The sequence below is a fragment of the Marmota monax genome, unplaced genomic scaffold (assembly GCF_021218885.2).
Source record: "Marmota monax isolate L192 unplaced genomic scaffold, Marmota_monax_Labrador192_F-V1.1 WCK01_AAM20220418_F8-fsc00001, whole genome shotgun sequence".
NCBI lineage: Eukaryota > Metazoa > Chordata > Mammalia > Rodentia > Sciuridae > Marmota > Marmota monax.
This window is the reverse complement of record NW_026693777.1, coordinates 50,442,825-50,467,701: the sequence shown is the minus strand read 5'-3', so window position 1 is coordinate 50,467,701 and position 24,877 is coordinate 50,442,825. Positions and strand designations below refer to the sequence as shown.

The window sequence follows — 24,877 nt, the reverse complement described above, 5'->3', positions numbered from 1 at the left end:
TTCTTTGCCTCCCACCATTTTTTCTTTTGTGTGTGATACTGGAGATTGAATACAGGGCCTTATACATGCTAGGCAAATGATCTACCACTGAGTTACATCCACAGATCTTTTTATTTATTTTGAGCCAGTCTCACTAAGGGCCCAGGCAGGCCTTGAATGTGCAATCTTCCTGCTTTGGCTTCCTGAGTAGCTGGGATTGAAGCCATGTGCTACCTCGTCTGGCCCTCTTACCACATAAAAGAATGTGACACATTCACACTTGTGTCTTCTTTCTGTTCCTCCCATGGAAGATTTTCCCCTCCTGGGGTCTATGCTTTGTCTTTCCTTTCATATATATATTTATATTTATATATATGGTATTCAAATCAGGTATCCCCTTCTCAGAGGTCAATCCATCTAAAGTATTCCACCTCCCTCTCCATCTGCAGCTATTTCATTAGCATATTTTACTTCCTTCATAGCATTCATTTTTACCTGAAATCATCTTCTTTTTTTATATGCTCAATGTATACCTCCTAGACTAAATTATAAATTCCATGAGAGCAGGAATATTGTCTTAGTCACAGCTGTATCCTCACTACTAAGACCTGTGCCTAGCACAAAACAGATGCTCAAAGTATTTGTTAATTAAATGAACATGTAATATGATATTCAATAAGGATGCTCTTAATTTTGAACAGGTACTCAAAAGACAATACACAGGTACCCCATGTTTATGTCCTAAGCCAAATGTTAGTCTACCATGAAAGATAAGCTAAGAAATTGTGGTGTGGCATTAATCATCACTCACCTCCAGCCCATGGTAGCTAGTGGGGAGTGGACCTGATAACTCCTGAAGAGCATGGTTTTGGAGATATATGATACTTACCTAAAACCTCTTCCCCCACCATGGGGAAAAAGAGACTCCTCTCCTTACCTCAAGATATGTGAGAGGAGCTTTCACAGAAACACTTAGAGAACTTGATAGCATATCTCCTGGAGTCTGGGAAGATAAAGGGACCAGGGATCTGATACTTTGCTGAGAAAACCAAAGGAGGTAGAAATATAAAAGAAAACAAAATTAAAAAGCCACACATAGTGGTACACACCTGTAATCTCAGAAACTCAGGAGGCTGAGGTAGAAGGATTAGAAGTTCAAAGGCAGTCTCAGCAACTTAATGAGACCCCATCTTAAAATAAAAATATAAAGGGCTGGGATATAGTTCAGTGATAGAAGACAAAACAAAAGCAGATATGCCATATCTCTTATTTCAGGCATCTAGTCTAATGCAGAACTAAACTGGAGAAAAAGAAAAGCTTTGACCTGGAATAAAGTTTGTGTGACCTTCATCACATTTCACCCAGGGCAGAAAAAAAAAAAAAAAGAGCATTCAGAGTATGAGAAGGTACTGTGCAGTAAAAAATAATATTCTGTTTGCACCTTATTGAATCCTACTCAATCAATAAAATGCACATGCCTAACAAAACTCCAACCCTGGATGAAAAAACTCTGATTTGATATTATATCACATGATAATTTATTCAACATCTAGTGATTAAGCACCTACTACATGCTAGTAGGCATTAGTATAGGTAGTAAGAATACAATAGGTAGCAAAAATTAATTTAAAAAATAAATAAATAATATTCAAATGGAAAAAAACCAAATATATTAGAAATGCAATGTCTAACAATAAGGAGTGATTAAATTATGGTGCATTCAAATGATGCACAATTATGCAGACATTAAAATTAAGTTTTCAAAGACCATTTATTGATATAGAAAAATGATCATGAAAAGTTTTAAAACCTGAATTTTGAAAAGAATTTCATCTACCTAATTAAAGTGATATATACTATGAAAAACAAAACAAAAATAACAACAAAAGAATACAACAGTGTATAAGACAAACATTTGCTGTAAGAAGAGAAGTTTTTAAAATCCTTGGGGGTAATGGTAATATTTTGTGTCTTAATGGAGGCCATTTGAATTACATAGGTGTATGCATTTGTTAAAACTAGAGTTGGTTATGGTTTTTTCCTTTTATTGTAAATTTACACATGATGACATGTATAAACCTTAAATATGTCTGCTGAGTTTTAATAAGTACATGATCACAACTCTGCCTCCTTTCACTGTCAGCAAGTAACCTTGCCTCCCACTTCCTTTAGAGCACAGAAGTCATCAAACAGGCACTCCTCCAACTCTCAGCATCATACCTGTAAATGTATCTGCAGCCATACTTATCTTTTATTTCTTTCCTTCAATTTCAGTGGATTCCAAGTCCCTACTTTCATAGGAGGCCAATCTCTTCTTCTGACTTTTGTATTCTACCTCCTCCAAATTTCTCAGAGGACTTGCTCTATGACATCCTAAAACATGATGTTTTTCTCTTCCTGAAACAACTTTTCTACTACTTCTTTCACCCTTCATAACTCCCACTCCCCTTGTTTAGATGCTATTTATTCAGATGTGCCTTCTCTGACCTTCTCTCTATATACCTATTAAACTTCCTTTTTCATGATATTCACTCACTTCTAATTACTTGTTATAATGTGTGTCTTGCCCATAAGACAAACATGGCCTTTGCCCTTAAAAGTGTCTCCTTAACTGCTGTGTCTCCAGAACTTGGAATAGTACCTGGCACATTAAATACAATAAATATTTGTTGCTAAATGAGATAATTAGTTTTAATTAATTTATATGATCTGTAAAATGAATTATTAATGTCTTCATTTTCTTCATAGATTTAATTTTTTTTAGAGAGAGAGAGAGAGAGAGAGAGAAAATTTTTTAATATTTATTTTTTTAGTTTTCGGTACAACATCTGTGTTTGTATGTGGTGTTGAGGATTGAATCCGGGCCGCACGCATGCCAGGCGAGCGTGCTACCGCCTGAGCCACATCCCCAGCCCTCATAGATTTAATTTTTAATAACTATTGCCATCCCTTTCAGGATTATATTAATAAATAAGGGCATTACAACGTTGTTTCTATAATAATTATAATTTTGGGGGGAGGGGTACTGGGAATTGAGCTTAGAGGTGCTTTATCAGTGAGCCACATCCCCAGTTCTTTTTTTTTTTTTTTTTACTTTTTATTTTGAGACACTAAGTTGCTGAAGCTGGCCTTGAACTTGTGATTCTCCTCACCTCAGCTTCCCAAGTAGCTGGGATTATAGGTGTGTGCCACTGTGTCCAGCTTAATGACTATAATTTCTTATGATTCTCTTCTTATAATTTAAGTGAATATCTTATACATAAAAAATACGCTTTGAATAAAGTTCAGTCCTAAAAACCCTATAATGAGAAAGATTCTTGGATATTCTATATTTAAATGTCCTCAGATCATTCCTCAGAAGAAGGAAGAAACCTCAAAGTACTTTAGAAGTAGTATAATACTTTCATAACTGCATTATTATTATGCTTTTATCCATATGGGGGTATTTTATGGCTATTAACCACCAAATTTGGAGTTTGTTGTATCTTTTAATTGTGGAGAATGATCATCTGTTAGTTTACATAACTACACCTTATAAACAGCTTAGTTTTTCTGAGCAATCTTAAATTCATTCAGCATTCATTGAATGATGACTAGGTGTGTAGAAGGCACTAAGGACTTAACATACATTAATTGCACATTTGTAACATTCATGAATATATGTGTAATTTAAATATATATATGCAGATAGATATAGTTATAAATCTTCTGCCTCCTCCTAAATTTAAGTAGAATTAATATAACCAAATGAGAGCTCTTTAGGTACAAGTACAAATCTTTCTCTTAAAAACTGTTTCTATTGCCAGTCTTGATATAAATCTTATTGATATCATATAGCTCCTTTTAACAGGCCAAAATAAAGTATCAACACAATTATAGTTAGGGATTTCACAGATCAGCCTCATTTTGGAGTGTTATTCAAACAAAATCAGACTAACAACCTAGACAAACTGAAAAGGCAATTCCAGTCTTTACTGACATTTCCTGAAGCATGACAGAACAAATTTCTTACAATTCTCTTCCCCTTTCCAATCATGATTACCTCAATAGTACCCAAAAAACAGTCACTCTACCCTTTCTTCACTTGGGTCTAATTTAGCTTATTCTGTTTATATTTCTTCTTCCTCGAAGAGCTTACCAGAAAGAAAGAACTCTTCAGGGAGGCTGTGTGTGTATGTTGAATGCTGTATCTGAAGAGATGCCCAGAAGGAACTGACCATCTCTAGGAAGTGGCTAGTTTAAAGGCAAGTTCTGCTTTCAAGGATATACAGATTAAAAGGAATAACCAACCAACACGTGTAGTAGTGAAAGCAGCATACTTGCTGGGTAATATAACACAGATACTGGATACAATTCGGGTTGTGAGATGGTCAACATCAGACTGGAAGCAAGCCTAGAGGTGGGGCTGGATCTAGATAAGGAATGAATTAATCAATAAATATTTGTGGAGCTTTCTAGCAGGGCTTCTTATCGATAGCAACCCTACGTAGGCATTTTTCTTGGGCAAGATTCCATTGTTTTCATTTCTTTCTAGTCATGACTGCTTTTATCTAGGTAACACGAAGGATGATATGTACAGTGGGCGGCTAAAATCTCTTCTAACATCACTTAGAAGTGGTTTGGATCCTAAAGGGTCTCTGAGGTCCCCGACCACTGGCATCGGGTGTCCTGGTGGCCTGACTCTTCTCCGGTTTAAAGTCAGAAGAAGGAGCGTGTCTCGAGGAACCTACTCTTGTGCATATTCATCCGGCTTCAGCCCATAGGCCAGCCAGCGTTCTAGCAGCCCCAGCTCGGGTCATTTACGGCCATTCGGCCCACCTCCGTGCTCTGCCTTCTCCCTCCTCCCTGCCCTTCCGCACTCCTCCATTTCCGACTACGCCTCCGCCTGTTTCGGCCCTCCTCGGCTTCCGTCCCAGATGATCCCTCCCCGAGCTTGCCACCGCCTCCTCCATCTCCCGGAGCTGGAGCCGCCTCCTCGGCCAGTGGCGTAGCCGACTTGGTGTCGCGGATAACTAGATAGTGGTGGAGGTCCGGAGCACAGCCTGGACCCGAGCGGGGGGCCATGGAGAAAGCGGCCCGAGGCGCTCTTTGTACCTACTAGAGCAGGCGTGTTGCGGCTGCAGGCGCCATGGACCGAGCCCCAACAGACCAGGTATGCGGGCTTAGGTTGGGCCCGCTTGGCTACGGGTTGAGGGTCGCTGCTGCTTCTCGGGCCAGGCCCGAGCCTCCGAACGTGAGGCCCGGCGGCTGGAGACCTCGGGCTCCTGCGGGAACCCACCCTGTCTCCGGCAGCCCGGCTGCGCCGTGCTCTTCTGCATTGTTGCAGCTGCTGCTCGGGTTCGGGGCTTTCCAGCCCTGCTCTCCCCGGGTCTTGGCCACAGAGGTCGGAGGGCTCCAACTCCTCCCTACCCTCCCGAGAAGCGGGGGTTGTAACTTCCAGTGAACCCCGCTCCTTTGCCTTCAGTTCTGGAATGCGTTTTCAAGGTGGAAAGGCTTTTGAAGGCTTTTCACCTAGGAAGACAGAATGTGCGGTAACTACAGATGAAGAGTGTCATGGGCCCTTTATGTCTGTGTTCAGTTGAGCGAAGCATTGTTTTTGTAGTGGCTTAGGGAAGTATTCTTTTTTAAGCAACGATAGCTATAGTTTCCCCATGTCCTCCTATATAATTATTTTTTTTTAAAAAAAATGTAATTAGTGTTTTTAAAAAATCAAGCTCATATTTTAAGGGTATAGGAACATGAGTTCATTTCCAAGGCCGTTTTCATAGTCGCAAAATAGTACCATTAGTTCTGTTTTATTTTTAATTGCATCAGATCTATTATCCATGCTAGTAGGTGCTGGGAGGCAGGAACAGTGACAGTGTTAAAAAAAATTATCTAAGGTAATAGTTTTCCCCCCAGTATTTTCCAGTCTTAGGATCACTTCGAAACGACTTAATTTGATGAAGTCTTAACGTTTATTCACTGTCCATTCCCTCTTCCAAGGTCTTGAGCAGGGATATATTAGGCAAATGGATGAAAGAAGAAGAGAGGCTAGTGATTTGCTGTTTAGTTTACAAATTTTTAATTAGCAGTTGAATAAATGAGACAAGATTTCCTAAATTCCTGGTATATGTGTCTGGACCTAGTAAGAGCCAGTTTGACTTTGAAATCGAATTCTTAGTAGGCAAAACACAGCTTCTAAATTGTGCATTTTTTATTTTACACAAACTTTAATTTTTCAAAAAAAAGCTTTACATGAATACAACTCTGAAAGCCCCAGAGTTTCATTAAATGGTGCAAGCAAAAAAAAAAAAAAAAAAAAAATTGATGTGCTCTTTGCAAAAACCCCGGAGTTTTCTTTATACAGCCTGTATCCGATTTAATTTAAGGATTGTTTTTGTTTTTGAAGTTATCAGAAATACCTGAGATTTCAAAGTTCTACTGACCAACAGGAAAATTTCCTTGAATCATTTCCTTGTATGTCACTAATGAAAGGTTCTACATTTTGGTCCTTCACGGAGATGCTAGAACTGTAACCAGTAATGCCACCATATGTATACTTATGGTTCCTTTCATCCTAGAGGAAATGTAATTAACTATTTAGATGGTAACTTTTGACTTAGCTGTTTGTGTGTGATTATCTTAACAGCAGGTGTTATGAGCAATTTATTTAGCTCTTCATTTTTTATCCAACCTTCTTCTAAAGTGTCCAATCTATTAAAGCTTTATAGAAATATAAGATCTAGGGGCGGGGGTAGGGGGAAGTCATGAAGGAGATGAAAGTATTCTGTTGAAGATTTTTTTTTTCTTCAGGGTCTCTTGCCTTTTCCCCAACCTAACCGTAAAGACATTAATTTGAATTCTCCCACTTACCTGTATACTCAGAAAACAGATCCAGAAAAGCGATGTGTCTTTGTTTAGTTAATGTATTAGGCAGTCAATTCCAGGATATATGGTTGACCTAGAAAGAGCACACTTCATTTTATATGCATTTTTCTGGGCAGGACTCCATTTTTTCTACCATATTCTCAAAAGGGTCTGTTCTTGAGAAAAAGGGTAAGAACCATTAATTGTAGATGAGGGGCTGAGATTTCTCAGCTTTGTGGAGTTCTTGATTCTTCTCACTATACCATACAGTAATGTGATGGCTTTTTCCAGATTATTTGGAATATACTTTTATGTTCCTACTATTGAAATTATAAATTGGGTACAAATCATTAAAAAGTTTATGTGGGGGCTGGGGTTGTAGCTCAGTGGCAAAGCACTTGCCCAGCATGTGTGAGACACTGGGTTCAATCCTTAGCACCACATAAAATAAACAAATAAAATAAAGGCATGCTGTCCATTTATAACTAAAAAATAAATTAAAAAAAAAGTTTATGTGGTATGTGCTGAATTCCCTTTTATTCCCCCCCCCCCCTTTTAAACCAGTTTTGGCTTGTAGTGGTGAGCAATTTATAAAGCTTTATTATCTTTAAAGAAATTTCTTTGAGGTATTGGATATTGAACCAGGGCTTCATGCATGCTAAACAAGTGCTCTACCACTGAGCTACACCCCCAGCTAGATGTTTGATTTTTATAAAATAGTACTTAATGGAGACTTTCTGCATTTCATCTTGGTCTAATTAAGTCCTTGGAGTATTCCACAAAAATTACTTTTTAAAAGGTCTAATTATTTTGTGTCTGAGACATTCATGTTGCTGTTCTTGCAGATTTCCTTTTTGTATAAAATGTTTATAAAAAGATACATTTTGTATAAATCGATCAAGATTATGAAAAGTAACTCATTGAGAGTACAGTGCTAGATGGATAATTTTAATTGCAATAATGACCATTTGAAAGAATGTTATAACTAACTAGAAGAGAATTTGGGGAGTATTCTCTTTTAGCAAAACTGTATTAATCGAAAAGGTAGCTAAATTTTAACTGCTAGAGTTAGATGTTCTAAAAAGGGATGTTACTTGGTATAATTTTATTTTTCTAAAAAGAAAGTTAAGGGATGTGAAGAATAAATCATTGAGTTCATTTTGTTTATAAATGTTTAGTGTCTCTATTTTTAGGAAATTTGGAACAGTGGTTGGAGATTTAATAAATCATGGGCTTAGAAGTGATAGAACACTTGCAGTTCTCTCCCTGACTCTTTCTCTGTTCTCTGGATACTGGGAATGGAACCCAGGGCCTTACACATGCTGGGCAAGCACTTTATCCCTGAAAGACATCCCCATCCCTTTATTCCCCCCTCACATTTTTTTTTTTTTAAGGGTGCATTATAGTTGTACATAATGATGGGATTTGTTGTTATACATTTGTACATGCACACAATATAACAATATAATTTGGCCAATATCACTCCTTCTGTGGTCCCTTCCTCTAGTGAACTCTTGCCTTTCCCCCAGCCTTTTAAAGAACAGTTTTATTTTAAAGACAGGGTCTTACTAAATTGCCCAGGCTGGCCTCAAACTTGCCATTCTCCTGCCTCTGCCTCCTAAATAGGTGGGATTAAAGCCATGTGCTACCATGCTTGGTTCACAGTCTCTTTTGTGTTATTACAAACAATTTAAATGTTGGCCTAATTTTTAGTACATTAATATTAGATAATTTTAAAATAATTTACAGAATTACTGATTTTACTTACATCTTTAATTCTTTTTTTTTTTTTTTTTGAGAGAGAGAATTTTTTAATATTTATTTTTTAGTTTTTGGTGGACACAACATCTTTATTGTATTTTTATGTGGAGCTGAGGATCGAACCCAGCGCCCCGCGCATGCCAGGAGAGCGCACTACCGCTTGAGCCATATCCCCAGCCCATATCTTTAATTTTTAGAAGAACAAATATAATGAATACATGTAATATCATGCTATGTTGTTCACCAATAAGAATACAAAATTGTTTGACTTACAACTGTTCCCTTTAAATAATTTGTACACTTCAAATAATATCAGTACTTCAAACTTGTTGTACAGTTAGTTCTCTGTATCCATAAGTTTTGAATCTAACTTTGGACTGAAAAAATTGGGGAGAAATTTAAGTGTGTACTGAACATGGAGAGACATTTTTCCTTGTCATTATTCCCTAAACTATTTAACAACTATTTACAAAGCATTTACATTGTATTAGGTATTATAAATAACCTAGGGATGGTTTAAAATATACAGGAGAATGTACATAGGTTATATGCAAATGCTTTGCTATTTTATATAAGGGACCTGAGCATCCATGGATTTTAGTATCTGTGGTGAGGATCTTGGAACAAATCCCCTAGGTTATTGAGGGATATTGTATTCTAAGTAAGTTACTACAGAGCATGGTGGCCCATGCCTGTAATACCTGCACCTCCAGAGACCGAGACTGAAGTATTCCAAGTTTGAGGCCAGCTCAAACAAGCAAGACCCTGTCTCAAAATAAATAGAAAGGACTAGGGACGTAGCTTAGGATGTAGCTCAGTTGTAAAACTCTTCTGGATTTAATCCTCAGTATTAAATAACTAAGTTACTATAAAATGCTATTATTCAGTAATACTTAAACACTGTATATGGGTATATATGGGTAGATGGGTATAAATAATTGACCTATCTAGATTTAAAAAATACTAGCTGGGTGTTGGTGCATACCTGTAATCTCAGCAACTGGTTAGACTGAGACAGGAGGATTGCAAGTTCAAGACCAGCCTTAGCAACTTAATGGGGCTCTAAGCAACTTAGTGAGACCCTCAAAATAAAAACTAAAAAGCACTGGTGACATCAGTTAAATCCCTGGTCCCCCCCCCCAAAAAAAAAAAAAAACACAAAAAAAAACCAACACAAAACTTTTATGATCAGAAAGTAGATAAGTGAATACATGCTCATTTAGAGAAAATACCTGTTTTTAAATTTAAAAAGACATTTTCAAGTCTTAAGTCAGAGAGGAAATAAAAATATAGAATGGGGGCTGGGGTTGTGGCTCAGTGGTAGAGCACTTGCCTAGCATGCATGAGGCATTGGGTTTGATCCCCGGCACCACATAAAAATAAAAACAAATAAAGGTATTGTGTCCATCTACAACTAAAAGAAAATATTTAATATATATATATGAAATATATATATTAAAACCTGTAGACATGGATGAAGCTATACTCTGAGGCAAATGCATAGTCATAAAATGCTTTCATTGTTAAACAGTTTAAAAGGAAGATAGAAATTATCCATCCATGGCAAGAAATTAGAAGGAAAGACCCATTAAAACAAGAGAAGATGATAAATATAAAAACAAATTAATAAATTAGATAATCTAAAAACTAATATTAAATCTAGAAAGCTGGTTGTTAGAAGGGTACCATCAAATTTTAACAGGATTAGATTTGCTCTGTTAAGGAAAAGGGCAAAAACGTGAATAAGAATGCAAATGAGCAGTCTGTTAAATACTTTGATTTTTTTCCCTCAGTATTTTCTGAAGTCTTGACAAACTGCACGATGGTTTGGCAAGTGATTTACTTTCAGTATGAGCCAGTGCAATCATAAAACATAACCAACAGGTATCTCTTAAACATTAATTCTTTTTCCTTCAGAAGACATTTATTTTATCTTTGTGTATGGGATATAAAATATTTTAACATTTGATGTTTTTACCTTAACATAGAATATGGAGGGTTTCCATGATCATATTTTTTCTGTGGGTGTGTGGTACATATTCTGAAGTTTCGCTGTGGGAGAGTGTCGCATTATGTTCTACTTCAGTTTTAAGTGGGTGTCTTTTTTCTGTTGCTTAATCTGGGAAAATTATTTGCATTCTCTTGGAGGTTCTGTCTCTGAGAAGTTTAGTATGCATTGTCTGCTGATGTGTGTTTCTTAGTAATGTTTGCCCATTTCCCTTAAACTGCTCTAGTGCAGTTCTCTTTCCAGAACATGTGGTCAATGCATATCTGTTGAATTATATAATCTCTTGGTGATCAGAGTGCATTTGTCTAATAATCTCTTCTAAGCAAGGTTTTTATAGTTTAATGTTCTAAAAAAATTTATCGGATTTTTAGATTCATATCAAAGACATTTTATTTATTGACATTTGCTTACATATATACAAAACTAAAAATAAGTGAAACTGCTTAAATATGTGTTCAAAGATAGGTGTCTGAAAATACTTTAATTTTTTATTAATTTGGAAATTTCTGAAAGATAAAGATAATTTTACCATGTAGATAGTTGAAGCAAGCTAGTAGTACAATAATGACTAGACTGTATTCAGTGTAGTTTAGACTTATGCCATATTTATATTTTCTTTTCTTTAAAGAACTCCCTGATATAACATTTCTGATCCCTAAGAGAATAAATAGTTCATGGCAAAAGTAGATACTAAACATGGAAATTCAAACTGAGTAACTTGTCTTATATTTTTAAAACATTTTTCTGACTACTATGCAAAACATTTTTTCTCCATTTGTTCTAATGTCAAAATATTACCAGAATCTGTTTACCTAACATTATCTAAATGGGTTTTATTAAATGGAATTTTAAGACTCATTTGGTATGTTACTATTGCTCTTCAGGTCTGAGAATAACAGATGGTGCATTTTGATGTTTTATAAATACTAAAGGCCTCAAAGTCACAATAAACAACTTTTGAGACCATACAGAGCTATAACTATAGGAGAAAGTTTGTGAGTCTGTTCCTACTAGTGACATCTTCTGTTTTTGTGCAGCTGTTGACTATAGCAGCTTCTCTCTCTCTCCACACTCGCTCTCTCTCTTTTGCTAAAAACAAAGGGTCATTTCAGTGTTTGTTTTATTGCTGAACACTAGTATCTAGAATTGTCCTTAGAACAAAAACCAGTACAAACTTTAAAGATTTATGCTGTGTATATGTACAGACATTAGTTATAAATTACGCATTTCACTTTTTGAATTTGTTGCTACCAAAGTAATTGATAAATTGGGGATATTTTGGGGAAAAGGGCCCAGGAAAAATGTTATTTAAAAATTCATTTTGTTTCTATGTTTTTTTTTCACTTCAGATTATTTGGTGTACTCACATTCCCCTTGCTTTAAAAAATGAATATAGTACAGATACTAGTCCAGATTTATAAAACTATTGAGAGAGTTTTCATATGTTAAAAAGAACTTTTTGATTTTTATAAGAAATCCTAAAAATTACATTTTTTAAGACTTTTTTTTAGTTATAGGTGGACACAATATTTTATTTTTATGTGGTGCTGAGGATTGAACCCAGTACCTCACGCATACTAGGTGAGTGCTCTACCTCTGAGCCACAACCCAAGCCCGTAAAAATTACATTTTTAATATAGTTAAAAATGTGAATTAAATTTCTTCCTTTTTATGCATATGTGTAAATTTCATATAGCAAGTTTTCATTATCTGTGCATCATTATTGGAAGTCAATCTTCTTCCCAAATTGGGGAAACACTTATTAGTTTGATATAGTATACTCTATGCAAATAAATCTTGAGTTCTAATGAATATCACAGTAAGAATTACTAATTTATTAGCATTAGAAGGTGTTTTTTGTCTTATGTTAAAACACAAGGAGCCAACTTAATCTCACAAATATTTGTTATGACTGTAACTACTTCAGGTTTGGTTAATAGTAGAAATGTAGACTTTAAAGTTATATCAGGTGGGGAGGAAAGATATTGAATCAATACTGCTATATTATTCAGATTTCTGTCTCTTCTTTCTATCCCCCTTTTTCTACAAGCATTTCTACATACAGAATGGTCTCTAGTATCTAGAATTGTGCTTAGAACAGAAACTGGTTTCTGTATAGATGATTTAATTTTTCTGAACAAAGGCTACATACTAAGCATATCAAGACTTGTCTTAAGTTTTCATGGATTTATTACTAACTACTTTTGTGAAAAATGAGAATTGTGCTTTGGTGGGTGCTTCTAATATCACCCTAGTGAGTTTATTGGGGAAAAGTTCTGCTTATGGCATTGCTTTTAATTATTTTAAGTGGTTAAAATGCTTGTATTTCACTAACTTGTTTCACTAAAAATTATTTAATATCTTTCTAGTATTTACTTTGTTTTTAACATTCTTATAATTTAAAATTTTAAATTTGTTAAAAATTTCCCGCAGAAAACTACTTAAAACCCTTATATGACTACTTAAAACTCCGTACAGCTTAATAAATCATTGTAAGGTAAACACTTTGTAAGTTTCACCCCAGTCAAGGTACAGAACTTTGCTAGACACCCCAAAAGCTCGCTAGCTCCCTCTTTCCTAAGAGTAGTTCCAGTCCTGACATCTATGGATCTTATTTACTCTTCCTTATAGTTTTGTCATTCATATGTGCATCCCTAAATACTGTAATTTATATTTTATGTTTTTAATTTCTCTATAGATTTATAAAAAAGTAGAAAGGAAACTAAAATGGAGTACATTGTATAGTTTGCTCAGATGTCTACTGAGAAACTGAAGTTGTTCTCATTTTTTCCCCACTTAACTATGAACAAGGAATTTTTCCCCTTGTGTTAAGGTTTCTTTTGTTTGCTTCATCTTAGACATTTTCCTACCTTTTAATTTAAGGATACTAATATATAATTTCCTGAAATGGATAGAAATATGTTTTAGACTATTGAAACAAATATAATTATATTCAGAACTGTTTAATGATTTCTTTCTTCAAACAAAATTAGTTAAAACCATGTTGTCCGAAGAGTTTAAAATTTCTTACTATTAGCTTTGTTTTTTGATAGTGAAGTATGACTTCCTTTCATTCTTGATTAACGGCTCCAGTTATATAAGAAATTATTTCATTGAAATGTAGTAACCTTTGATAAATTTTTCCTTATTTTATTGATCACTTTGTCTAAATAACTTTATCATTATTCGGTTATTTTAAATTGACATTGCTGTTCTTTTCTGATTAATGTTTTTAAAGAGGGATTGTTCTGTTGTTAAATTGTGAATTTTTATTAAGTTGTTTGCTTATTTGTTAATAATGTATTCTACCTTTTCTTTGAAGAATGTCAAGCTTTCAGCTGAGGTAGAACCGTTTATTCCCCAGAAGAAGAATCCTGATACATTTATGATCCCTATGGCTCTCCCAAATGATAGTGGAAGTGTTTCTGGTGTAGAACCAACTCCAATTCCCAGCTACTTGATTACATGTTATCCATTTGTTCAGGAAAATCAGTCCAATAGGTAACTTATTTATTTTCTGTATTGTTTCCTGTGTGGGTTGGGGTCTAGAACTTGGCAAAACATACTCAGTTTTCTTTTGTAACTTTTAGACATTAATCCTTTGTTTATTTTTAAGAGGAATAAATAAAACCAAATGATGTAGAAATTTGAAAATTGTTAACATGAGTTATTTTCTCGTTCTTTCTGTGAGAAAATGGAGTTTTTTTGATATGTTCCCTTTATTAAGTCATTGAAATTTATTTGAAATAAATTTCCCCAGAGGGAGGAATGCAATATTGAGAAATCTCTTTTTGAGATTAGGTATCTAATCTCATAAACTGGCAAATTCAAGTTTTCATGGTTAGTTAGCAAATATTTCTAGACCCTGATTTTGGTTTAAACTTAAGTGTTTGTGCTGTAGTCACAGGATGGTTTAGCAAAATGCCTGCAATTCAGACAATAGTAGTTAGGATATAATTTGTAGTCATGATATCCTTGCTAGCCCTTCTGTGATGGTGTTTGGCACTTCATTGGAACTTCAGTTCATTTTATTGCTATAAAGAAGTACGTTTAGTCTTTTTCAAGTTATATTACACACAGAAAACTGTATTTCCCCAGCACAGTGGGATAAATGCATGAGGCAACTGGTGGCTATGGGCCCTGCCTAGCTTTCCTTGAGAGCTGAAGCAATCAATATTTCCACACATCTATAACACATTGTGGCACACTAGTGTGCCAATGCACAATGTTTTGAGAAATTCTGGATGTATGATATATGAGGCCACTCAACTACCTTTTCAGATATTAAATGTTCATGTTAATATCCTGAGATTCTTAATAAAAAATCTTGAGGGTTGGACAAATAGTAGACACTAAAGGATCACTATTGATTAAAATTAGCATTATATTAAAAATCTTTGACCTACTGAAAAATGTGTGAGTTGATTTTGTAAACCAGTAATATTTTTCTGTTTGACAAAATGGTTGTATACAGTATGATAAATTTAACTGGTTTTCTTTTCTTGTCTTAGCAAGTAATCTGAGAATTCATGAGTAAGCCAGCCAGCATATTATTTTTAAATATTTTTAGAATTATGGTAGTGAACATTTTTCTATTTTTCTTTGCCATGACAGTAGTGAGTGAGGAAAAGCTTGTTTCAATTCTCCACTCTCAAGGATTCCTCATTCATCCACAGTGCCAGGGGGCTGTTGAGACAGGAAGAATTCTTGCTGGTTGTTTATAACAACTGCTCTACAAGAAGCTCTAATTTTGAGGATAAGATGTCAATGGAGAGTTTTGCCTCTTCTCTTTTTTGTACCTGGAGCCTGCTTCTGTCGATAGGGAGAAAAGCCAGGAAGACCTGGACTTAACCAAGAAGTTAGGGGAATATAGGAGTGGAGTTGGAAGCCCTAAATGGACATGAAGAATGAGAGGTGGAGAAAATCATCCCATGTAATAATCAGCTTACACAATGATCACCTTACTCTGCATCTTGCTGAAGACTGTCACAGTTGTTAGCACTGGACAGGAACTTTGGACTGACATTGTTTACAGACCCAGTAGCTGGATGTTTAACTTTTAGCAGAAATGTCTTGACAGGGTTGAGGGCAGAGGTACAAATAATAATGGTATGTGGAATGTCATAACACTATCAGCATGGATTCCTTTCTACTGTCATTTAAATTGTTATAGGTACATGATGATTTCTATTTATAGCAAAGAAATTTATATGATTTGTCCTCTTTCTCAGAATTATTGTGAAGCCACATTTTTTTCTTTTATTAAAAAAGAGATGAAAGATTTGCTTTAGCATTACCTTTATACTTGTCAATAGATTTGTTCCTTTTTGATTTGGTTTTGCAGGCAATTTCCTTTATATAATAATGATATACGATGGCAACAGCCCAACCCAAACCCTACTGGACCATACCTTGCCTACCCCATTATATCTGCTCAGCCACCTGTTTCTACAGAGTATACATATTATCAACTGATGCCAGCACCCTGCGCCCAAGTTATGGGTTTCTATCATCCTTTTCCTACACCTTACTCCAACACCTTTCAGGCTGCAAATACTGTAAATGCTATCACCACAGAATGCACCGAGCGTCCAAATCAGCTTGGACAGGTCTTCCCATTATCCAGTCATCGAAGCAGAAACAGTAACAGAGGGCCAGTAGTACCAAAAGTAAGTGACTGTCTTTGGCTTTTAAATTTGATATTTGGGCTGTTAATACTAGTATAAGTAATTTGTTACTTGGATTGATTGTCCTTTAATGCTGAATTAATGAAATTAACATTTCATTCACTAGTATAAAATGTAAAAGGTTCATGGTTTAAAAATTTATTTCTCCTGTGATAATTGTTTTTTAGACTTATAGTTATCTTCATGTTCCCTCAGAGTTTTATGTAAACATAATGCACAGTTATTTCCCAATTATTTTAATTTAGTGATAAAAATTACATAGTGATATCAATAATAATAAATGTATCTTGTACTTAGTGTTGAATGGCTAATGCAGTTCAGGATATTCTAATCTTTAGACATCAGGAGACATTAGAAAAGAACATTGATGATTCATTAGATTCCTTCAACTTCATTGTTTCTATTCTGTGAATTTTTAGTAGAAATAACACTTTGTTATTTAAGAGGTGTTTTGCTATTATATGAACAAAGGATATCCTAGGACTGAAGAAAATGAAAGAAATATGTGAAACCACTTTAATTCAGGACCAGCCATTTGATTAAGTTAAAAAAAAATGAAGGCTTTGAAACTACAAGAGAATTAAGGTTTATTCTAGGCAGCTTTCCTGTTGAGGTCTTAAATATGAAAACTAAAAAACTAATAATAAGAAAAATCTCTTTCTAGTCAGCAACACAGCTGATGGACAACACATCTTGTGAGTATTACCATCAAGGAGTTGTTGCTTTTCTTAGATTCCCTTAGCCCAGCTTCTTCAGTGAAGTCTTTGCTGCTTCCTGCCATAATTTTTACAAATTAAAAAACAAACAATCAGCAGAGGTTACTTTGAAAAGCTTTTTGTCTTTGTTCATGGAAGCAGTTTGGGCCAAGGGAAATCCTTTTGGAACCTCTGAGAATGAAAAGAAATAAGTATTGAAAACAAGATAATAGTATATAATTTCCAGATGTTGAAAGAGTACGATTTCTCAAAATGCATTCCCAGTGGTTCAGCTTGGGTAGTTAAAGAAGTTAAATTCAGAATTCTATTGTGTAAATTGCTATTAAACAATAAATGCTCAAACTTTAAAAAGTGAAAAAAGGGATTAGCTTTTTAATGTTTTCTTTTTGAACTCCAAAGTAGAATTTTTTGCACATCATTGCTATCATGAAACTCAAATTTAGCCTTGGAGTAAGTTACCATGCTTTTTCTTGCCCTTTAAAGTAAAAATTTATGACCCTTTGTATGACATGATTATACCCTTACTATTTATTGTTGATTGAGGAAATGAAAAATTCAAGTAACAGTTACATATGTTACATATACATTTTTTATTAAAAATAAAAAATGAACTAATAGAGTAGTATTAATAGTTATTTGAAAAATAGTATGTAAATGTGTATAAAGTAAATTATTTTGGCCAATTTTGCTTAATAGCAGATAATTTCATGAAAACCTAGTAGAGTAACCTTTCCTCGTGGGTTCAGAGCCACTAATTTGTCAGATACATTTAGATGTGTTTTATAATGGATGTGTATTCTATAATGTTTAGTAAATTGAATAGGTTTCTTTTTTCTTTCTTTCTTTTTTTTATTTTTTGACTTAAATCAGCAACAGCTTTTACAACAGCACATAAAAAGCAAAAGGCCGATGGTGAAAAATGTAGCTACTCAGAAAGAAACAAATGCAGCAGGTCCTGATAATAGATCAAAAATTGTGCTTCTGGTAGATGCCTCACAGCAAACCGGTAAGGCAGGGGTTCTACACATCACTGAGTTTTCTGCTTTCATGCATGGACTTTTTAATTGTGGACTATACTTTCTTCAGGGTTCTAGACTTTCATCCTTCCATTTGTCCTACCACTTTGTGAGAGTCTATAGGACACTAAAACAATCCAAGTTCTTAACATTCTTTAAACTGCTTGCTGGCTTATGTACATTTTTGAACAGGGCTTAAGTTTCCCTTTCCCCTCCCTTGTCTTGTAGTAGAGGAACAGTTCAGAGATGGGATTTTGCAGGTCCTGGAGAAATTCATTTTGTTAGAAATCAAAATTGTATATGTTTTTATAACTGGGATTAAAGCTCTTCATAAAACATCCTAACTTCCTGTAACATATTTATGTCACGTTTTCTGTGCCATCTTTAAGCACAGATCTGGACCAAATCTATGCATGACACTTGTATTTTATCAAAAAGTAAATATTCTAGTCAAATTTTTAAACTAATTAGTTGAAAAAATTTTAAAGTACTGTGTAAGCATTAAATAAAAATGCTTTATCCTAACAATAGATAAGAATTAATATCCTCTCCCCCCCCCCAATACTAGGGATTCAATCTGGGGTGCTGTACCACTTTGCTACATTTACATCCCCAGTCCTTTTTAATTTTGAGACAGGGTCTTATTAAGTTGGTGAGACTGGCCTTGAACTTATGATCCTTCTGCCTCAGCCTCTCAAATTTGTTGGGATTACAGATGTGCCACTGAATCCAACTCAGAATTAATATCTTGTAATGTTCTTATTTTCCAGTTTATATCATGAAATTCTAGTTTGTGTCTCTGAGCTCAGCCTATTGTCTATAGAGTAGATATGTATCTCTTTTTTACCCATTGTCATTGACACTGGTAAAAACAAGAAAAAAAAAAAAGAAATCCTGTTAAGGATCCAAGGCCAAGAAAGAATTAGTTCTGTTCAAGGCACAGTAGCTTTTTTTTTTTTTTTTCTTTTCTTTTTCTTTCTTTCTTTTTTTTTTTTTTTCCTGTGTGTGTTTGTGTGAGAACACTGGGGATTGTGGATGGGAGGCAAGTGCTTTACCACTGAGATATATCCCTACCTTCCACCTTCCAGTTACTTTTTTATCTCTTTGTAGTCTCTGTTCAATAGATTGAAATGAATAAAATGGCTTACTTTTTTTTTTCATTTGGGTTATGCATTTTTTTTTAAATTAGTTATCTGTTCATAATATCCTTTTAAAATTACTTAGAACCCTTAGCAGAGAAAAAATCTGGGGATAGTTTAAAAGTATAGTTCTGGGGATTGTTATAGTATAGTTGAAGGGTTTGTAGGGCATAAAGCTGTAAGATTGATTAACAGACTCCAACAAATGCTTCGAGTTGCCAAGGAAAAGAATTATTGGGTAATGTATCCTGAAGCTTTCTGTATTAGTTGTTCTAGTCATAGTGATCCATTTCTACATCCTCTCAACTCTGGGAAGGCTTTTAAAAAAACAATTGTTATTGCTTCTTTAGTTTGCTCACTTAGTCACCATAATGGCAACCTTTTGAAGCTTAAAAATTTGAAAATGAGAAGATAAAGGCATCTGTTAACATTTTTATTCTTTAGTTTTTAATTTCTGAGCATTAATTGGTATCAATAAGATAATTAAATATTATAATTTGATGGGAAAATGGCATTATAGTTATAACAAATATACACTTTTGAACACATGCTTGTATTATCTGGGAAAAGTTTAATAAGATGGATAAATATATACAAAAGTTAAATGCATTTCAATATGCCACCAACAAATAAAACTCAAGAAAAAATATCACTTATAATAGCAAGAAAAATATAGTGTTTCTGGGAATAAATCTTCAGAGATGCATGAGACATGTATGCAGAAACTATAAGGCTTTATTATAAAATCTTTTAAAAAAGAAAACTAAATATCCTATTCATGAAGAATGATTTGATATTGCAAATGTCATTTTTCTCATAATTAGTCTGTAGAGTCAGTGCAGTTCTAGTAAATATTCCAGCAGGAAATTTTGCGGAACTGGACAAACTAATTCTAAAATAAAGGACAGTGGTCTAAGAGGCAAGATATACCTGGAAAACAACTTTTCTCTAGATATAAAAGACTTAAAATATCATTTTAATTTCTGTAGATATGTATTATCAGTGTAGTGTACAAGAATTTACAAAAAAAAAAGAGCCCAGAAATGAACCCCACGTATATGTGGAAATACGTATGTGGAAAACAACAGAGATCGCTTTGCAGATCTCTAATTTATATCCCTCCCAGATCTCTTCCAGGTAGATTAACGATTTAAGTGAGAAAACTAATGGTAGAAGAAAATACAGGCAGATCTTTATGACTGTAGGAAGAGAACTATTACTAAAATGAAGAATTTTTAATTTTTTTAAATTGAATGAAAGAGCCATTTGCAGTGACACATGTCTATAGTCCCAGCTTCTCAGGAGATCACAAGATCTCAAGAGGATCACAAGTTCCAGGCCAACCTATTTCTCATTTTTATTTTCTTAAAACTTATTGACAATTTAATGGGAATTTATTCAGTCATCACAAAGAGTTGTCCCACTTTCCTTGCCTTGTAGATTTTCCATCAGATATCGCTAACAAGTCTCTCTCAGAGAGTACTGCCACAATGCTTTGGAAGTCCAAAGGCAGGAGGAGAAGAGCTTCCCACCCCACTGCTGAATCCTCTAGTGAACAGGGGGCTAGTGAAGCCGACATTGACAGTGATAGTGGTTACTGCAGTCCCAAACACAACAACAACCAGCCTGCAGCAGGGGCTTTGAGAAATCCCGATTCTGGGACCATAAATGTACGTAACATTGCCTTGATTTATCAATCATCGACGTCACTATTATTTTGTGTCCTTTAGTAAAGCTTAAGTATCTGTTTTCATTAACAATTTCTATGTAGTGAGATGTTAAAAATATATTTGTATATTTTATTAGTAATAAAAATTTATAGAACAGTATTCTAAAATTGTAATAAGTATGCTTCTAACTGGAGTAAATTGTGAAATGTATTGCAAAGTGTATAATCTCCACTATTAAGGAGAAAATAATTCCCTTTTTTGTTTCCTTTTTTTTAGCACATGGAATCATCTGTATGTGCAGGTACTCATTTCTGAATATTGTTTTTGCTATATTTTCTTCTTTGTCCCTGTCAAAGTTTTCAAACATGAAGATTCTTGATGCCAGAAAAAACAAAAACAACTATAAATCTTTCAGATATTTAGATTAATTTGAAAGCATAGTTTGGCCCAAAAGAATTGGGAAAATGTCAGCTGGAGATATTCTGCAAGATGACATTTGAGTTACTGGAATACCACTTAAAGTTTATAGAAAAATTTTCAGTGTTACATTTATATTGCCTGGATTTCAGTGTGTGAAGTTAGGGGGCAATTTAGATTTTGGTTTCTTTTATAAGCAAATCATATCATTAAATATTTGTTGCAGGTGGTGTAAATTGGTCCAATGTAACTTGCCAGGCAACTCAGAAAAAACCCTGGATGGAAAAAAATCAGACGTTTTCCAGAGGTGGAAGGCAGACAGAACAAAGAAATAATTCACAGGTAATTTGAATTAGTTTTGAGAAATTTGGTTGTGAGGTGAATTCTTTTCCATTTGTTTTAATAATGGTGTAGTGATTATGAAGAACAGTATACTTAATTTTTGAAGATGCATAGTAAGTTATTTAGAAGTAAACTATTATAATATCTATAACTTTAAAGTGGCTTAGCCAATAAGACTTACTTAAATAATAAAACAAAACAATAAAATGTTGAATGAATGTAGTGAGTATATGAGTATATATTGTACCATTTTTCTACTTTTCTGTATTGTTGAATATTTCATAATTTAAAAAAGGATGCCCTCCAATACTGTTTTATCTGCCATGATTTTTCCTATCCATGTTAATATGTTAAAAACATTTTATGTCTTAAATCTTCTTTGAATATAAGGACTGGAACTTTGTTCATGTGTATGTTTGACTGTTAACACCCTTCTGTATATGGCATTGCCATAGTGATTGCTGCATTGTGCCATAAGGGAGAAGCTACAGACTGGGTTGCTTCCTGAAGGTCTTGAAGAGCAAGATTAAGCTGCAATATAGCAGAATGTGCTATAGACTACCACAGATTTCCAGTAACTTACATTGGTTGGCTATGAAATTAGGAAGTTGTTTATTGGTTGCTGTTTATCCTTTTTGTTTTTAGACAGCTTTCCTGGATTCCCTAAGTTAAGGATTTAAACCATCATATAAGCAGATGTGCAGATGGATCAAAGTAAGGGGCAAGTTTCTAGTGGATTAAATATGCCAACCACTTGCCTATTCTTTGCATCCCTGAAATGAAGTACTTCAGATATACCTTAACATTAATTAGGCTATCAGGAAAACAGGCAGAATAATGTCCTCTTCTCTGTGGTAATTGCAAAAATGCCTTGCTCATTGCAGGTTTGTGAGGCTCTTTAGCTTTATTCGATTAAAAACAGAAGAACTACAGAGTCCTTGCACAAGGCCCTGGGTTCAATCCTTAGTACCACACAAAACAAAACAAAAACAAAAAAGCTAAAACATTTGTTTATATAGATTAGATAAAATCTACAAAATGTTTGTTTATGTGAGGAAATTTTTTGTTGATGCAGACTGCTAATCTTGCCAAGTTTGTAGCACTGTTATTTTTGGTATCAGTAGCTCACAGGAGTAGAAATAATCCCGAAATGAAAAAACATTTTATCTCTGTCTCAACTGTTGAGAAATGGTAAAAGAACAAAAAAAGGAAATTAAGCAAATACACATGGTATTGTTAACTTTGTTTATTTTGTGTGTCTCTTCATTCCTAAAGAACTGAACCAGATGTTAAAAATGTGTTTTCTTTTTACTTGCTGTTTTGTTATGTGCTTTTCCTAGGTTTATATTAAGTTTGATTTTTTGAGATGTAGAATCTTTTCTAAGTCAAAATATTTTCCCCTTTTGCAATTTTTGATTGTGTATAGGCTTTCACAGTCTTTTAGAAGTCAAATAAATATCTGTACTTTCTGTTTCAAGACATTTTTATCTGAGATTTATCTTGATGTTTGGTAAACATACTGATGTAAATTTTCAAAGTAGTTAATCAGTCGTCTTAACTTTATAACACATTTTCCCCTGTAGTTTGTGCTTCAATTATAGTAATATGATAACTTCTTTTTTCCTTCCTGGTACCAGGAACTGAACACAGGAATGCTGTACCACTGAGCCACAACCCCACCCCTTTATGTACTTTTTATTTTGAGACAAAGTCTTGCTAAGTTGCTGAGACTGGCTTTGAACTTGTAATCCTCCTGTCTCAGTTTCTCATGTCACTGGGATTACAGGTGTGCATCATGGTACTAGCTTAATATACTGACTTCTTATATCTTAGGTGCTGTTTCTCATCTGTTTGTTCCATTTATTGATTTTTGTACTTGTACCATGCTTTTTAATTATAATTTTAAATATCTTTCATTTGTGTACTTAGTGTAGATTCAATTTTAAATTATGGAAAGGAGCTGGGCGCAGTGGAGTGTACCTGTAATCCCAGCAACTTGGGAGACTGAGGCAGGAGGATTTCTAGTTCAGTTCAGATCCAGCCTCAGCAATTGTGAGGCACAAAGCAACTCAGTGAGACCCTATCTCTAAATAAAAAATACAAAATAGGGCTGGGGATGTGGCTCAGTAGTTGAGTGCTCCTGAGTTCAATTCCTGGTCCCCCCCCCCCCCCCCCAAAAAAAAAAAAAAAAACTTACGGAAAGGATCTAAAAATGTATATCTTTTAAAGTGGCTTTATGATCAAGTTGATAAATAAAGAAGATGAAAAAGATTGTACAATGAAAAATCTCATTTTCAACTGTTTCTCCTTGTCTTTTGTCCTCACCTGTACCTGTTTCACCTTGATTCATTTTTTATATACTTCCAGAGTTTTTTCTTATCATTATAAGTATATACAAGTACTTGTAAGTATATACGTATACATTGTAAGTACATGCATATGAAACTTAGGCTTTGCCCCTTTCTTACACAAAAGATAGCATGCCCTCTCTTTTCTGTGCTCAGTAATATATCTTGGAGAGATTTTTATCATTTCCATATTACTACATAGTGGGCTTCCTTGCTTTTAATTTTTTAAAAAAAATTCCTAATACTGTATTCATATACCCTTGTTGATTTCTGTAGTTCTGTTCATAGGCACTTGAGTTGTTTTTTAACTATTGCTGTTATAAACTTGATACAATGTCATTTAGAAATGTGTGTACCAATAGAATCAATTCCTAGATAAGGAACTGCTGGTTAAAAGGTAAATTCATCTGTTGTTTTGGTAAATATCACCTGATCATACCAATTTGCTTTCTCAACAACCTTGAAGAGGGCCTGTTTCCATATAGTTTTAGAAATAATGTTTTCAGTATTTTGGATTTATGCCATGTATTTGTCAGCTATTTGTTACTGGAACAAAATACCTGAGACAGACTATTTTATAGAGAAAAGAAGCTTATTTAGTTCATAATTTTGGAGGCTGAAAGTCCAAACAACCTGGAAAGAATCTGTTGAGGGAATTCATGTATAGGAGAAAGGAATCACATCCCAATATAGAAAGCTAGAGAGAGATGGGGGTCAAGGTTGTTGCTGGTGGAGGGGTAAGGCTTTTATAACAACTTTCTATTGTGAGAACTCACTTTAAGGAGACCAGTATTCATAAGAGCAGCTCCCTCAGTGACCTATGGACCTTCCTCTAGGCCTCCCAGTATTGTCACTCTGAGAACCAAGCTCCCAACACAAACCTTTGGGGGTGGGGGGGACAAACAATTTTCCAAACCAGTTAGCATGCCAATTAGGTAGAAATTT

General features: G+C 34.5%; 1 protein-coding gene across 1 annotated transcript in view; it reads left to right on the top strand.

The window, feature by feature from the left end:
• The first annotated feature begins 4,918 nt into the window (after positions 1 to 4,918).
• The window catches only part of Secisbp2l (SECIS binding protein 2 like), a 51,131-nt gene continuing 31,172 nt past the window's right edge, over positions 4,919 to 24,877 (top strand). Inside the window, exons 1-7 of the mRNA XM_046461214.2 lie at positions 4,919 to 5,131; positions 13,920 to 14,098; positions 15,942 to 16,266; positions 17,871 to 18,006; positions 20,596 to 20,825; positions 21,102 to 21,126; positions 21,469 to 21,584. Of these exons, the coding sequence (XP_046317170.1) occupies positions 5,108 to 5,131; positions 13,920 to 14,098; positions 15,942 to 16,266; positions 17,871 to 18,006; positions 20,596 to 20,825; positions 21,102 to 21,126; positions 21,469 to 21,584 (1,035 nt within the window). The 5' untranslated portion in view covers positions 4,919 to 5,107. The remainder of the gene's footprint in view (positions 5,132 to 13,919; positions 14,099 to 15,941; positions 16,267 to 17,870; positions 18,007 to 20,595; positions 20,826 to 21,101; positions 21,127 to 21,468; positions 21,585 to 24,877) is intronic.